Source organism: Carlito syrichta, unplaced genomic scaffold (genome assembly GCF_000164805.1).
Source record: "Carlito syrichta isolate Samal-C Ts95f unplaced genomic scaffold, Tarsius_syrichta-2.0.1 Scaffold288153, whole genome shotgun sequence".
NCBI lineage: Eukaryota > Metazoa > Chordata > Mammalia > Primates > Tarsiidae > Carlito > Carlito syrichta.
This window is the reverse complement of record NW_007232249.1, coordinates 148,689-163,041: the sequence shown is the minus strand read 5'-3', so window position 1 is coordinate 163,041 and position 14,353 is coordinate 148,689. Positions and strand designations below refer to the sequence as shown.

The following is a 14,353-nucleotide window of genomic DNA, read 5'->3' as shown; positions in this document are numbered from 1 at the left end:
AATCCCCTCACCTCAGCCTCCCAAAGTGCGGGATTACAGGCTGAGCCACTGAGCCCAGCTTCTGCCATTTTTTTGTTTCGCCTCTTTCACATCAGCAAAACATTTCCCTTTGAGGACTTTTTTACATCCAAGGAAGTAAATAGAAGTCACTTGGGGAGAGAATGGGTAAATAGGGAGGGTGGGACATTGGGGTCATGCAATTTTTGGGGTCAAAAACTGCTAATCACTCAGCGTGGTGTGGGCAGGTACATTCATAAATCACCCATCGTTAAGTGGGCAAACACATTGAAAGAATCTCTAAAGAATAATTCATTGAAGCTGAACGCAGCCTCTCACAACAATGCTAGCTAATACTGATGAGTTCCTAGAACACTTACCTTGTGAGGAAAGCCTTACTACAAGGGGCCAGTCCTTCAAAAGATAATTCTGGGGTTTTTTTGGGGGGGTCCCTCCTTGTATATCTATGGTTCCGTTCTGTTTGTGGGTAAGATTATCATGGCGATTATACCCAGAAGATATGAAAGGCAGTGGGGAGGTTTGAAAGAAAAAGTCCTTTCCCACAGCAATAACCCCTTTTACCCCATACTTCCCACACCCCCCACCTCTTTATGCCCTGCCTCCACATCTTTCTTCCTACTTGGGGGGAAAATAATACCGTAGCCCTCTCCTTTCCTGGAGAGAAACACTTGCTCTCGGCTCAGCCACCTAACTGGATGACCAGGGAAGTCACTCCACCTCTCTGTGTCTCAGTTTTCTTGAGTCTAAGGTGGAAATATTAAGAACGTCCCCACAGGATCACAGGGTTACTGAAATGTCAGTAATATGTTGTTCCCTAGAAAAGTCTTAGCTTAGCACAAGCCCTGTCCACAGTAAGCCCTCAATAATTGCTAGATCTTCCCCTGTTGGCCAACCCTGTCAGGAAAGGGGAGTTACAGGAGCCCCTAGACCCAATCTGCTGTGTGGTCCAAGCTATGTTTGGAGTGTGGATGGAGACTGATGTGGAAAGACCAGAAGACAGGAAAGAGAGGCTCTGTCCTCTGGCAGGGCTTCTGTGCAGGTTCTTGGGGGTATTGGCACTCCCACCCCACCCCCAAAGGAGGAGCTGGAGTTGCTAGGGTCAAGAAGAAAGATAAGGGGCACATATCTTCAGAGGCAGGGATGGAGCTCCCACTTTGGGTGTTTCTCCTCCCCTTTCTGACTCCCCTGGGAGCAGAGGGTGGGAAATTTGCCCGCCCAGAGGGCCCTAGGTAAGGTAGGGTAAGAAGAGGTCCTAGCTAAGATGCAGATGGATAGACCTAGGGAGAGAAGGGATCCATAGCTCATAGCTGCACCCACACCTGACTGTGCTGGCTCATAGGTATAAGTAGGGTGTCTCTCTGTGCAGATGCATGGGTGTGAGGTGTGCACATACCTCTGATGGCCCCTTAGGAGGGGGCAAGTCTAGCAGAGGGACATGGGGTAGAAGAGGCTCGTCCCTCTTTGCCTTCTACCTCCAGCTAGGCTGGGCACATCAGGAGTGCCGGGTTATTTCCTTGGTTCTGCCACTGATCCCAGGTGTGACCTTGGGCCAGACCCTTAACTTTTGCTCTGGGGCGCTGTTTATTCCTCCTCCCAAAGGAGACAAGGGGCCCTACTCACCACTTTCCAGGCCTGTCGGGGTTAAAGAGTAAGGGAAGGAAATCGGGGTGAAAGGGGTCGACACTACGACCTTCGAGAACCCGCTTGTGGTTCTCCACCAGGTCCCTCAGTCCTCCCTGCCCCAATCCCCATGCCCGCCTCCGCGACGCTGTGATTCCTCCCTTCTTGCACGGGAACTGCGACCTCAGCACTTACTTAATCCTCTCCGGGGCGCCGAGCTCGGTTGGAGAGGCTAGGGGTGGAGGCGACGAGCTGGAGGCCGGGGCGGGGGCAACCCCCACGCCCGGCGTGGGGTGCCGCGGATCCGACTCGAGGTCCGCGCTCCCTGCACGCTCGGACCTGCGGACCGGGTCAGCTACCGCGCGCCGCCGGCAGCCGAGAGCGCCGGCTCTGCCAGTCCGGGCTGGGGTGGGCAGGACCGGATCCACGGCGGGGGTGGGGCCGGGCCGAGCGCCTCAGGGGATCCCGGGAGCTACAGTGCTTTGCCTCCCTGCCCACTCCGTGCCCCCGGCCTCCGATTGGCTGGCAGGCCTAGAGGCCGCCCAGCACTGGCCCGTTCGCCTGTCGCTCGGATTTGGCTCCGCCCCCAGCGGGAGCCGGGAGCCGGGTCGCAGTTCTCCGAGACGACCCCTCACCCGCTATGGCTGAAGTTGGGCGGGGGAGCGTGGGTGACCAGGCCCTTCCTGGGCCAGAACTCAGGACTGGGGTCAACCTGGGCTCGATCCACTCCAGGACAGACTCACGCCTCCAAGATTCGAGCATACACAGGAGGCTTGGAGAGAGCACTGGACTGGGAGTCATTGGGCCTGCGTTGAACTCTGTCTCGATAGCCTATTGACTTTGTGACCTTCCTCACAAAGCTGCTTCCTCTCCCTGGGCATTGGCTTCTACTCAGATGGGCCCTCTGGTGGGTGAGGACTCTTGATAAATGACTCCAAACGTCGCTAGCAATGGGTACTCTTCAGTCCAGAGAAGTTGGGAGTGGGGTGGTATTATTATCGGGGGGGGGGGGTTATTATTGGACACCCGGACCCATTCAAGTGTACATATAGCCTACACGTCTCACAATAGCTTCCATCCATGGTGTGATCGTCTCAGGGGAGGAGCCCTCAGATACCCTATAATCCTCAAGTTTTTAAAGGAGCTTATGGAGATCACGGGGTAGCTTGGTACAAATGCAGATAGATCTCCGTGGCTCCCTGGTCTGGGACGGAGTCCAGGAAACAGCATGTTTAATAGTAGTTTAGTTGACAGTAAATTCGGGTGGAGGTACCGATAAGCCACACTTTGGGAGACACTGCCTTGAACTTTATAGAAGGAGCCACTGAGGCCCAGAGGAACCTAGACACATAGACAAAACCTCCTGATGAGTTGCCAATAGAGTCAGATTTTGAATTCAGGTATCTGGCTTCCTGTTGCGAATCCCAAATGGGAGAGAGAGGGTAAAAGAGCTGCCCTGGGGTCTGGTTGCCACCGGTCCCCAGTTGGGCTCAGGCCCCCTACCCTCGGCGGGGTCCAGGACACCCGGTCCCGCGCAGCAAGTTGATACCCGCCTCCAATACTGGAACCCGCCCACACGCTGCGTAACCAGGCCCACAGGCTAAGGTAGATCACACGGCCGCCGGACCTTGGACCTCCGCGCTCTAATCCGAGGGAGGCTGGTGGCACGCCTCGGTTTGTGTAGGCTATTTCGCTCCGCCCACACACCGCCGCAGCTAGGTCTCTCTCTAAACGCCAGCTCGGAGCAATCACTGTAGGCAGAAGCCGTGTCCCAGCCGGGACCTTAAGGAAGATCCTTAAGGTCTGGACCCCCAGGGTGCAACTCCACACATAACACCGCACTTTCCTGCATGTGGGCGTAGATTTCACAGCCTCCCCAGTCACCCTTAGGGGTCTCTCAGGAGAAACCCAACAGCATCAGGAACCCTGAAACCGGGAGACAGAGTGCGCCCGAGCCTTTTCTCAGATGCTCCGACTCCGGAAGCGGGGCATCCGTGGGAGCCCACCGCGGGTCTACGCACGTCCGGCAATCAATCCCGGAATCACTTCTCTAGCCTGGTGGCAGGTGGCAGGTGACGGTCATTTAGGGGGGTATGCACGAGAGGTGGGGGTCGGGTGGGAGAGTCTGGACTGTATCACCCTGGAGACCTGGTCGGTTCCATCCCGTGTAGTGCAGGTGGGAACAGACTCGGAGGAAGGGGATCTGGCCTGTGTCTTTGACGGTGCTGTGAGTAGCTCGGAGGGAGTTTGCTTTCCAGACTCCGGGCCTTGGCTCCTCCTGGGACGGCGCACAGGTGCACTGAGCCGCCCCTGGAGTCAGGCGGACCCGGGTTCGTGTCTTGCCTGGGACAGTTTCTACCTGGGTGGCCGCTTGGGCTAGTCGCTTCCTTTCTGGAAACCTGCTGCCTCTGAAAATGTGGCACTTAGCGGGTGCTAGATAAATGCTGCTTTGGACCTTAGTCTGCATGTAAAGGGACCACTTATTTTAAACCTTCAATTAAACTTGTTTGTGACAGTTTAAATGTAAAATCGTCAGTTTTTTAACTGGTGACAGCTGGAATTACATGTTAAATTAGGGGGAAAGTTTCAGCATACAAATCAATGACAGAGCATGCAAATGTTAGAAGTAAAACTCCCAGGCAAAGGCAGTCTCCTGTCCCTTGTAACATTAGTTGAGAGCATGTAACAGCGTCCCTGCTGACTGTTGAGTTGCTCCAATGCCCTTGATATTCCATTGATTGATGCACTGCTTGTCGTGGGGTGGATGTGATTTCCCCATTTTATGGATGAGGAAACTGAAATTCAGAAATAATGATTTGCCCAAGGTCAGGCATGCCGGATCAGACACAGATCTCTTATAGTCTCAAACCTGTGCCCTGACCTGCCACCAGCCTATTTATTAGCAGGGACTGAGCTACAAGTTTAGCCTACTTCAGCTAAAAGTGTGAAGTGAATAAACCCTAACTGCTCAAGACAAGAAGATTCAAATAGGTGGGTCTAAATGGAGTCAAGGGGGTGATAGAGCAAGAGCATGCCCTTTCTCGGGCAGCAGGTTGGTGGAAGGGGAGATGGTACACAAGGCTCAACTGCTCATCTGGTTTCCCCTCTTCCCCTGCCGCAGGGTGGCAACCACGTCTGAGGATCAGAGCCATTTTGGGGAGCCAGAGCCTGTGACCTCTCCATCTCTACTCAGCTGGTACCAGGGAGTCTCAGCTACCACCTCAGCAGATGATATAAGAGCGACTTGGCATTTTGGGAGTGCTCTGGAGAGCCTTTCCCTGAGATATGGAGCTTTGGGGCCGATTGCTGTGGGCCCTCCTGACTGGCCCAGGGAGAAGGGCAGGCATCCCGGGCTGGATCTCCAGCTCATGGCAACCCCATCGACCTCTGGCTGGACTGTCGAGTGCCACAGAACTGGTCAGCCACTGGACAGGAGTCTTTGAGAAGAGAGGTATCCCTGAGGCCCGGGTATCCAGTGAGTACATCGTGGCTCATGTCCTTGGAGCCAAAACAGTTAAGTTCAGTGTTGTCAAGAGGGCAGGAAGAGGGAGTGGGGGGACCCTGGGAAGATACATCCAGGATTTTCTGCTCACCAAGAGTGCTTAGCTGAGACGGATGGGATTTTTCTGATGTCTTAGGCAGATATTTATTCATTCATCCAACAATCAATTACAGTGTGTGCCAGGTTCAGGGATAGATACCTAGAGGCCTGGTCTGAGCTGTGTAACCTTGGGCAGGACACTGTCCCCTCTGGGCCCAGATGATGAGAAGGCCCAGACCAGTGCTGGACAGGCATTGTCCACATAATAGACCTGGGTTGGGACCTCTGGGCCAGGTGAGCCAGCCACTCACATTCTCTGTGAGGACAGTTTCAGAGCCTGAGGCCAATACTTCGAACCCAGCCTTTGACCCCTCAGCAACTACAGTGCATCCAGGAGCTGAGTAGTCGCCGATTACAGAGGTAAGCACCCATGGGTCATACCTGCGGGTCCTGTTTGGGGAGCAGTGGTTCAGCCTCCTTCATCCCCAGCAAGTTCAGGGAAGAGGAAAATGTCCAAGGACTAGGAAGGTGTTAGGTTGAGGGAGTGGCAGGAGGGGGACCAGGGTTGTAAATAGAAAGGAGGGAGGAAGGGAAAGCTTTACCCTAGGAGTTCCAGGGCACAGGAGACATAGTCTTGCCTGATACCTTTGGCCACAAGTGATATCTCTCAACTCAGCCATGGTCCTATTGGTCTTGGCTCTGGCACTGATGACCTCCTGGCTTTCCCCTCTGCAGGATGCCTGTGCAGTACATTCTTGGGGAGTGGGACTTTCACGGACTCAGTCTGAAAATGGTGCCTCCGGTGTTCATTCCTCGGCCAGAGACAGAGGTGCGTGTGCTACCAGGGCAGAATGGGGATGAGTGTGGGGTTCAGGGCACCTGTCTTGCCCCAGAATTCCTCCAGGGGGCACTAGAACTCCATGACTGCTATTCATAGAGCCGTGCCCTTCTAGATATGCATCTCCTGGCTGGTGGTCCCAAGAGGACAGAGGAATCCTGTTGTCCCTCTTGACTGCCTTCATGCCCTAAGTCACCACCTCAGCTTCCAGAAATGGCAGTGGCCCAGAATGCCTCAACTAGTGCTGCCCAAGTATTCCTCCTGCCATTTCCCTAGGAGCTGTCCTGTGGGCTCATGGCCCACCCAATCCACAGTGAACAAATGCTCTCCAGCAGCTTCTCAGGAAGCATGGAGGAAGCAGAGAGGGCTCCAGCTGGACACCTGGAGACCTGGCATCAGCTGTGTGACTTTGGGCAGGTCAACATTCCTACTGGGCCAGATGATGAGAATCTAGGGAATCTGTGATTTGATGGTCCTCTTAGTTCCACCGTCTGGTCAGATAATCACCTGTGTCAGGCCTTCAAATTACTAGGACTAAAGATGTGTGGCCCCACCGTGCTGTCCCTTGGTGAGATACCATGATCCTAGGAATTATGCTTTCTATGGCCCTTCTTGGACTTTCCCCTGGCCTTGTAGATGGCAGAACTGGGAGCCAGAGAGAACAGACCTGTAGGTAGAGTTGAGTGGGAGGTGGTAGGCAAGCCAGAGGGCACCAGGTTCTGAGAAGGAATGTTTCCAGAAAGACACCCAGGCACAAACATTCCTGGAAAAAGTTAGGCCCTGTCCATCTGCCCCAGCCAGCAGCCTGGAGCCCTCCTCACTTTCGCAGCTTCTGTCCTTAACCAGGAAACCCTTTGACCTCTCTCAGCCCCACATCGTGTGGTTGGGAGGCCAGGTTCTTGCTTCACTGTCCAGCATCAAGGCAGGGCCAGTAGAGAATCTGAGGCCTTGCTGAAGTCACAGGGCTGTCCAGTTACAGGGCTGCATGGGGGTAGCACTTGGACTTCCTGGCTCCCAGATCATAGCCCCACACCTCATATGGGGCTGCCCCATCTAGCCATCTGGGATTGGCATGACCTGGGATGGAGTGCAGAGACCCAGAACAAGATGTGGCCTGCTACCTACAGGCTTCTGAGAGACCATCCTGTGGCTCCCCCAAACGTGACCTCAACCAGGAGGTTATTTGCCATCTTCTGTGGCTGCTCCTCAGGGACAGGACATGGACAGGCATGACCTTTGAGTTCTCTCAGAGCTGACCTAGCTAGGATTCTGAGTGTTGAGTGTGGACTTCTGGCTCCCATGTGGGCTCTCGGTTCCTGGGTGTATCTAGGCCAGGAGAGCAGCTCCTCTGCAAAGGGTGGGAGAGGTGGGGGACGCTGTGGTTGGGAGGCCAGGTCCTCACCTCACTGTACAGACATTTCTGAGAACTCACCAGGCTCACCCCAATGTGAAGCCACATCGGGGGATGCCTTACCAAGAACTCAAGAGGACGTGGCCTGTGGCAAGGAGTAGGGGAATGGGTACAGAGGAGGAATCGTGGTGCCTTCATTCTTTCCATCTATTGAAGGATGGTTTTTGATGATAGGGGAGCCTGAAGTGCAAACTTGCAGGCAGCATGTGATCCAGTGAGTTGGGTTTTCCCTGGGGGTGAGAAGGTGGCTCAGTCCTCATCCTGGCGGTGTGTACAGTAGGAAACTCCACTGCCCAGCCTGGTGTGGTGAGACTGTGGGATGTTGGAGACTCAGTGCTTTGTGGTTGACTTGGAGGAGGCAATGCCACCTCTCTAGGGCTGCCCAGAGATGCCATCTTACTAGAGGGTGCTCGTGGCACTCAGGTCCTGCTGAGGCCCTGTGCCAGTCTCTTGAGGGGGTGTGGAGTCCATGTTGGGGTAGTGGCTCCAGGCAGAGCCAATAACTGCCTGCCTCTCACCTTCTTCCCACATGTTCCTGCCCTTCCACCCCACCTTGTTCTTGAATTCTTCCCATGTTCACCTGGAGGATATGCCCTGAACCTGTGGCCAGCTTGCCTTTCAGTCTCCCCTGAAGAACCACCAGCATCAGGCTGAGGGAGGTTTTTCACTGGGTGGGGAGGAGAAAACTTCTGGACTTCTTGGGGTGGTCTCCACCACTGCCTCCCAGGTGGTTCTGTGCCTGAGGTGAGGCCCATGTGGTCTGGATTGGAATAGCAACAGGCCACTGGTGGTGGCAGGGGCTTAATCTCTCAGCTTCTCACCTGCCCTGCCCAGGGTGGCCATTTACATGTGTGGCATGTGTCTCTGAGGTCATAGGTGTCTGTGAGGTGGCTGGCCAGTGTGGCTGGCCGAGGGGGTCATTGTCCAGCCAGAGTAGGTCTATCTGTGGCCAGGAAACCAAGAGAGGCTCACACCCCTGACAAGCCCTGGTCACCCTACCAGCCTCTCAGCATGTGGCCTCACCACTGAGACCACAGGCTCTCAGCCACAGCCCAGCAATGTTCACTCTGTACCAGTCTCAACCTTGGGCCTAGCTTGCTACAAGTCCCCCAGTGGTCTCCAGCAGTGCCTGGCATATGGCTGGTAGGAGCAAGTGAATGGAAACCTTCTACTGCTGAAGTTGGGCTCCCTCACCCACAGGCAATGGCTTATTTTGCGTAGAAGGGGCTTGGAATAGGGAAGGTTGGTCCAAGTTCTGCCAGCCTTGGACTTCCTACCCAAGCCGGGGGGCAGGCAGTTATTGGCTCTTCCTGGAACCACTGTCCCAACATGGACCCCACACCTCAAGAGACTGGTGCAGGGCCTCAGCAGGACCTGAGCCATGAGCACTCTCTATTAGGATGGCGTCTCTGGGCAGTCCCAGGGAGGGGGCATTGCTTCCTCCAAGTCAATCACAGGTGAACTTTGTTACTGGAGTTGGGGGGCCTGGAAGGGTGGGATGCTTTCTGGAACTCAGCACTGGGGAGCATATGTGGAACATGGGACTGAGTGATCTGGAGCCCTCTGCTCCATTGGACTTGGCTGATGGCATTGGGGTTTTGGGGTGACTTGGGGGTATGAGACTAGGGGCTGGCTTCCCTGAGCTACAGAGAGCTTGCCTAGCACTTGGAAAGTAGCCAAGAGGTCCATCTGTGGACCAAACTGGCATGGGGCAAACTGCGATGGGTCAGACCCAGATCTTCCCATCATGGAGCCTGGTGGGAGAGACAAACCCCATCCTAAACCTTAGGCTTGGGATGGTGAAAGCTGTGGAAGAGTAAGCTTGGCTTCGACTTGAGGAAACTTTCTGGGGAAGGTCAGTCTCTTTTCAGACAAGAGACACACCCATTTGCTGCTCCTCCCTAATTCCTTGAGCCAGTCCTGCCTGGGAGCTGGGATCCTGAATCCTGAATGTCTGGGTGTGCCCTCTGCCCACTTCCAGGGATGGCTTTGAGAAGGGGCCACACTGTACTTTTCTGTGCCACATCTGATTACTCCAGTCCTATGCCCTACTGCTGGTTAGAAACATTTAGGTCACTGGACAGCAGCAGCCCTCTTCTCTTTACCCTACCCTTTGTTAGCTTCCATACACGGTCCCTGCAGGCAGCAGATGAGACTCAAAACCCTCTTTTCTTCCAGAGGGCCAATGTCAGAAAGTGTCCCCCTGCCACCAAGGTGGGTACAGTGCAGTCAGGCACCTCCCACTGTACTCATTTACCCCATGCTCTGTTTATGCCACCAGCCCCCTTCAGATTTAGGCAGGACTGTGTTCTCCCTACCCTACCTCTCCTAAGGAGTGAAATCCCTGTCCCCTTGACCTAGAAGCTTCCTTGGAGGCCTCTCAAGCTCCAGTTGGGGCCTTGACCCCAGGCCTCAGTGTCCTCATGGGTCAGTTGTGAAGATCTAACAGACTGATACAGGGAAACCTCTGGGAACAGAGCCAGGCACAGAGGAACTGGCCAGGGGCTATCAGGTATGATTCTTAGCATTTCTGTAGGCACAAAATGGGAGGATATCTGTAAAGGGCTTAGCTGGGGTTTACTGAGCTCTTACCAGGCAACAGGTGTATGGGGTCTGTACATTTAATTCACACCACATCCCCTCAAGACAGGTTATTCTCAACAGATGGGGTAACTGAGGCATGGAGGGGATGGGTCGTCTGCTCATAGCCCCAGCTGACATGAAGGTTAGTCTGGATTTGGCCACCTCCCCTTTTTACATTCACATAAGGGATAACTTCTTGGGCCACTGTGCCAAGAACCCCAGGGGCCAGGTTGGCCTCAACTCTTATCCAGACCTCTCTGCCTCACAGGAGCTGGTTGAATGGGTGCTGGAGGAGGTGGCCCAGCGGTCACATGTGGTGGGAGCACGCGGTGGCCCTCTCATTCTGGAGGTAGGCTGTGGATCAGGAGCCATTGCCCTCAGCCTGCTGAGTGAGCTTCCCCAGGTGAGCCCCCTCCACCTCACTCTGGGTAGACTGACTGACACTCCCTGCCCCTTCCATTGGTCCTTTCCATATCCCTCTGCTAGGAGCACATGAGGGGAAGCGACCAGACAAGGGAGGACAGGGCTGCTCCTAGTCCACTGTGGTCACAGATTGTCTCCTATCCACATCTGTCTGGACATAGAGAAGAGGAAACTGTTGGATATTTCCTGTCTCTTCTAGTGGGGGTTGGAAGAGGGCCCCCAGGCCTGGCATCTCCTAACGCTCTGCCTTCCACATAACCCTTGTTTGTCCTTGAGGCAGAGCCGAGTCATTGCTGTGGATAAGGGGGAGGCCGCCATCTCTCTGACTCGTGAGAATGCTCAGAGGTAGGTGAGAAGTTGGACTTGGGGCCTGATCTTGACCCTGTTCAGGTATCAAACCCACTAATGTCTGATTTCCACTTCCAAGAAGAGGGTGGCAATGGGGGCCGCCTAGTACAGGTCCAGGGTTCGAAATGGACAGTGGGCACTGGGTATCTTACTGGTCTGAGAAGAGTTCACTATTCCTCCCCATTCCTGTAGCCAGGGTTAGGAGGTGTGCCCCCATGTTCACTCTTACTTCCCCCATCTCTTCAGGCTTCGGTTGCAGGACAGGATTTGGATCGTCCACATTGATGTGACCTTAGGTACCCTCCCCCTATCTTCCCTGAGGTGGGGTTCCTGGATACAGGTGCTGCTGGGTGGATGAGGCACTCTGAAGAGATGGAGGGAGGGTTTCCCCAACAGTCATACACATTTTCACACGGCATCTCAGACTAGTCCTTGCTGAGAATGGACAAGTTGCTGTTGCCTCCTGGACTGACCTGACCTATGAGGGGACCTGCCATAAGCATTTTTTGAATGCACCAAAACTAACGAGTTAAGGGCTTACTTTTTGGCAAGAGGTAAGCAAAAGCTTAAAAGGAAACCTTTAGGACCAAAATACTCTAGTGGAGTACCCTCACTGCCCCCACCTGGCCTGGGGAGAAAGGACCCCGGCACTGCACAGCTCAGCCATGGCCTTTACAGTGTCCTTGGGTTTCCAGCTCCAGTTCTGGCTTCATCACCTTACCTGTGAGATCCTTGAGCCTCGTGTGCCCCCTCCGTGAACTGTGGCAAGGGGTGGAACCAATAATCAGAGCCATCAGAACCAAGAATTGGCTGACTGAGTCAGGCCTGCCCTCTAGATACTCTCAGTTCATGTTGGTTATAAGGCAGAGTGTGGCAAGGCCAGTGGAGCTGCAGAGGAGAAAGGCTCCAGGAGAGCTTCCTGGAGTGGGTGGTACTTGAACTGAGTCTTGCTTAACCAGGAGGTTTTTGACTGGAAAAAGAAGGGGCAAGGACATTCTTGGTGAGGGCTGCCTTGTCAGAACATGCATACTCCTGGCCAGACTACCAACTGGGGACCTTGGGCACTAATTTGCATGTCTGACTTATCAGGACCAGAGATAGGCCTGAGGTATGATATGGTGGGTGGGGCTACCAAAGAGACATAGTGGCGAGTGAAGCTACCACCCTTTGTCTCCCAGTGGGCTAATCCCTGCTATGTGTCCACTTCTCTGACCACAGAAAGGAGCTGGACACACCTTCTATCCTGGGGCCCCATGGACCTGGTCATCAGCAACCCTCCCTACATCTTCCACCAGGACATGGAGCAGCTAGCCCCTGAGATCTGCAGGTGCTGGGCAGGGTGGGACAGGGATGCCAGGCCTGAGAAGGCCTAGTGTGATTGGTCTGCCTGTGAAGACCACACCATCTGGAGGGGCAGGGAAAAGTGCTGAAACAGGCAGTGGTTTGAGACATCACACTCTGTAACCCACAGTCCTATCTGGGTTCAGTTTCTGCCTTCCCACTTAAGACCACTGGATGGCCACAGCCTCTCTGAGCCTCCATTTCCTGCCTCTGAAAGGAAAGAGGTAGTGTTTTGCAGGACCATGGGGAGGACTCAGTGATAACTGGAAAGCATTAGACACAGTGGAGGGCTTATAGGAAGTGCTCAGTAGATGGGGGCATCATTTTACAGAAGACTGCGACCAGACTTGGTGTCTCAGCCTGTAATCCCAGCACTTTGGGAGTCTGAGGCAAGTAGATTGCCTGAGCCTGCAGGTTCAAGACCAGCCCAGGTAACTTGGCAAGACCTCATCTGTACAATAAATAAAAAATTAACCGGGCACGGTAGCACATGCCTGTGGTTCCAGCTACTTGGAAGGCAGAGGCAGAAGGATTGCTGGAGCCCAGCAGGTTGACGCTGGGGTGGCCATGAGCATGTCACTGCACTCCAGCCTGGGCGATGGAGTGAGACTCCAACTTAAAAACAAAAACAAAAAAAAACCCCAGAAGACTGAGGCCCAGAGAGGGAAGGTGTCTCTCCAAGGTCTCATGGGGGCTTGGTGGGAAAGCTGGGACTAAAACCTGCTCCAGGCTTTGCATCAAGCCATCTTGCTCTTATATCAGGGCTGAGAACTGAGGGTAGCCCAGGAACCTCTGAATGGAACAGCAGTAGTGTGGCCTCCCCCTTTCTGGGCTCTCAGGAGTAGTCAGGGCTGGCCCCAGGCCTCCTGTACCAAGAACAGGAGATGCCTTGTGGGGAGACACTCATGCCCTGGGGGCTGTCAGTGGGATCAGCAAGCACACCTGGCACTGCATAGTGGAGTGCTGCCCACAGGAGGGAGGGTAGTAGGAGCTGACATCCATTTGGAGGCCACCTTCTCTGGGTCCTCAGACTTGCCTCTCAGTCCAGAGTGTAAGTTCCTTTGTGGAAGCCCTGCCCAGCCTCCATACTTTTCAGACACCCCTCCCTCAGGCTCCAGCCTCCAACTGTTTTCCCTTGCAGCTATGAAGACCCAGCAGCCCTGGACGGTGGGGAGGAGGGCATGGACATCATTATCCACATCCTGGCTCTGGCACCCCAGCTTCTGAAGGACTCTGGGTATGAATGCAATGGATCTCCTGAGTCTGTCCCCAAAAACCTCCTCTGCTCCCAGTGTGGACCGTGCATGCCTTGGCAGCCATTCTGCACCCACCCCTGCCAGCCCAGAAGTGCAGATCCCAGCCCTGCCCAGTGGAGCCCAACCATTTCTCCCCCATGTAGAAGTATCTTCTTGGAAGTGGACCCAAGGCACCCAGAGCTTGTCAGCAGCTGGCTTCAGAGCCGGCCTGACCTGAACCTCAGTCTTGTGGCTGTGCGCAGGGACTTCTGTGGCAGGTGAGGCTCTATCCCCAGTGTCCTCCATAGCCATGCTGGTCTTTCCATTCAGGCCATCCACAGCCCTAGCTATGGGAAGCCTGTGCTGTTCCCACTCCCTGCCCATTTGCAGGGATCCAAACAGTAAACAACCTCTCATCCCTGTCTCCTCAGGTCCCGGTTCCTGCATATCCAGAGATTTGGGCCTTAGCATGGTTACCCTGTGGATGCCTGGTCAGGGAAGTGGATGGCACTTTCTAGAACCTAGGTGCTTTACAGCATTTCCCATGGTTCCGTGGTTTCCCCAGTGCTCTACATTTCTAGGACACTTAGGAGTAGAAACAGGGAAGGGTGTGTCCTCTGGAACAACAAAGAGCAACTACAGTGTGGCTCAGGAGCTGGACAGACCCAGGTTCCTGATCTGGCTCCACTACATCAGTGTGGCCAAGGGCAGGCTGTTCAGTGTCTCTGTCAGTGAAATTGCTGTGGGGGTGGTGGGAGATATGGCCAGTAAAATATTGAGACTGACAAATGGTAGCCTCGTGTTTTTGTTCATGATTTGTGGGCCCTGTGACCCCTTACTCCCAGGTAGTGCTGGGGTGAGAGTTTCCTTCTCTGGCCAGCAGTCCCCTGCCTTGTAGGGAGGTGTAGGTGCAGCATGGAGGAAGACACATGGGTGCTCACTCCTGGCCTTGGATCCCACAGGGTTGACATAGAGCAGCCTGCACCGAGGGTCGA

General features: G+C 54.5%; 2 protein-coding genes across 3 annotated transcripts in view; one reads left to right on the top strand and one right to left on the bottom strand.

Moving 5' to 3' along the window:
• CUNH3orf18 (chromosome unknown C3orf18 homolog) overlaps positions 1–2,138 on the bottom strand; it is an 8,237-nt gene extending 6,099 nt beyond the window's left edge. The window contains exon 1 of one of the 2 annotated variants that reach the window (XR_002481683.1): positions 1,834–2,138. The gene's annotated coding sequence lies outside the window, so the exon portion shown is untranslated. The remainder of the gene's footprint in view (positions 1–1,833) is intronic. The other variant, XM_008053399.2, reaches the window with a different exon arrangement.
• A 2,434-nt stretch (positions 2,139–4,572) lies between these two features.
• Positions 4,573–14,150, top strand: HEMK1 (HemK methyltransferase family member 1). The gene is made up of 11 exons (XM_008053398.1): positions 4,573–4,629; positions 4,760–5,151; positions 5,508–5,599; positions 5,915–6,008; positions 10,280–10,414; positions 10,715–10,779; positions 11,029–11,078; positions 12,001–12,109; positions 13,265–13,360; positions 13,523–13,636; positions 13,790–14,150. Exons 2-11 carry the CDS (start codon positions 4,924–4,926, stop codon positions 13,824–13,826), a joined length of 1,020 nt encoding a protein of 339 aa, XP_008051589.1. The 5' UTR covers positions 4,573–4,629; positions 4,760–4,923; the 3' UTR covers positions 13,827–14,150.
• The last annotated feature ends 203 nt before the right edge of the window (positions 14,151–14,353 follow it).

Coding starts and splice junctions, on each gene's coding strand:
- HEMK1 (XM_008053398.1), top strand. CDS start 4,924: ATGGAGCTTTGGGGCCGATTGCTGTGGGCCCTCCTGACTGGCCCAGGG. Junction 5,600..5,914: donor AGTAGTCGCCGATTACAGAG/GTAAGCACCCAT, acceptor TCCCCTCTGCAG/GATGCCTGTGCAGTACATTC. Junction 13,637..13,789: donor CGCAGGGACTTCTGTGGCAG/GTGAGGCTCTAT, acceptor CTGTCTCCTCAG/GTCCCGGTTCCTGCATATCC.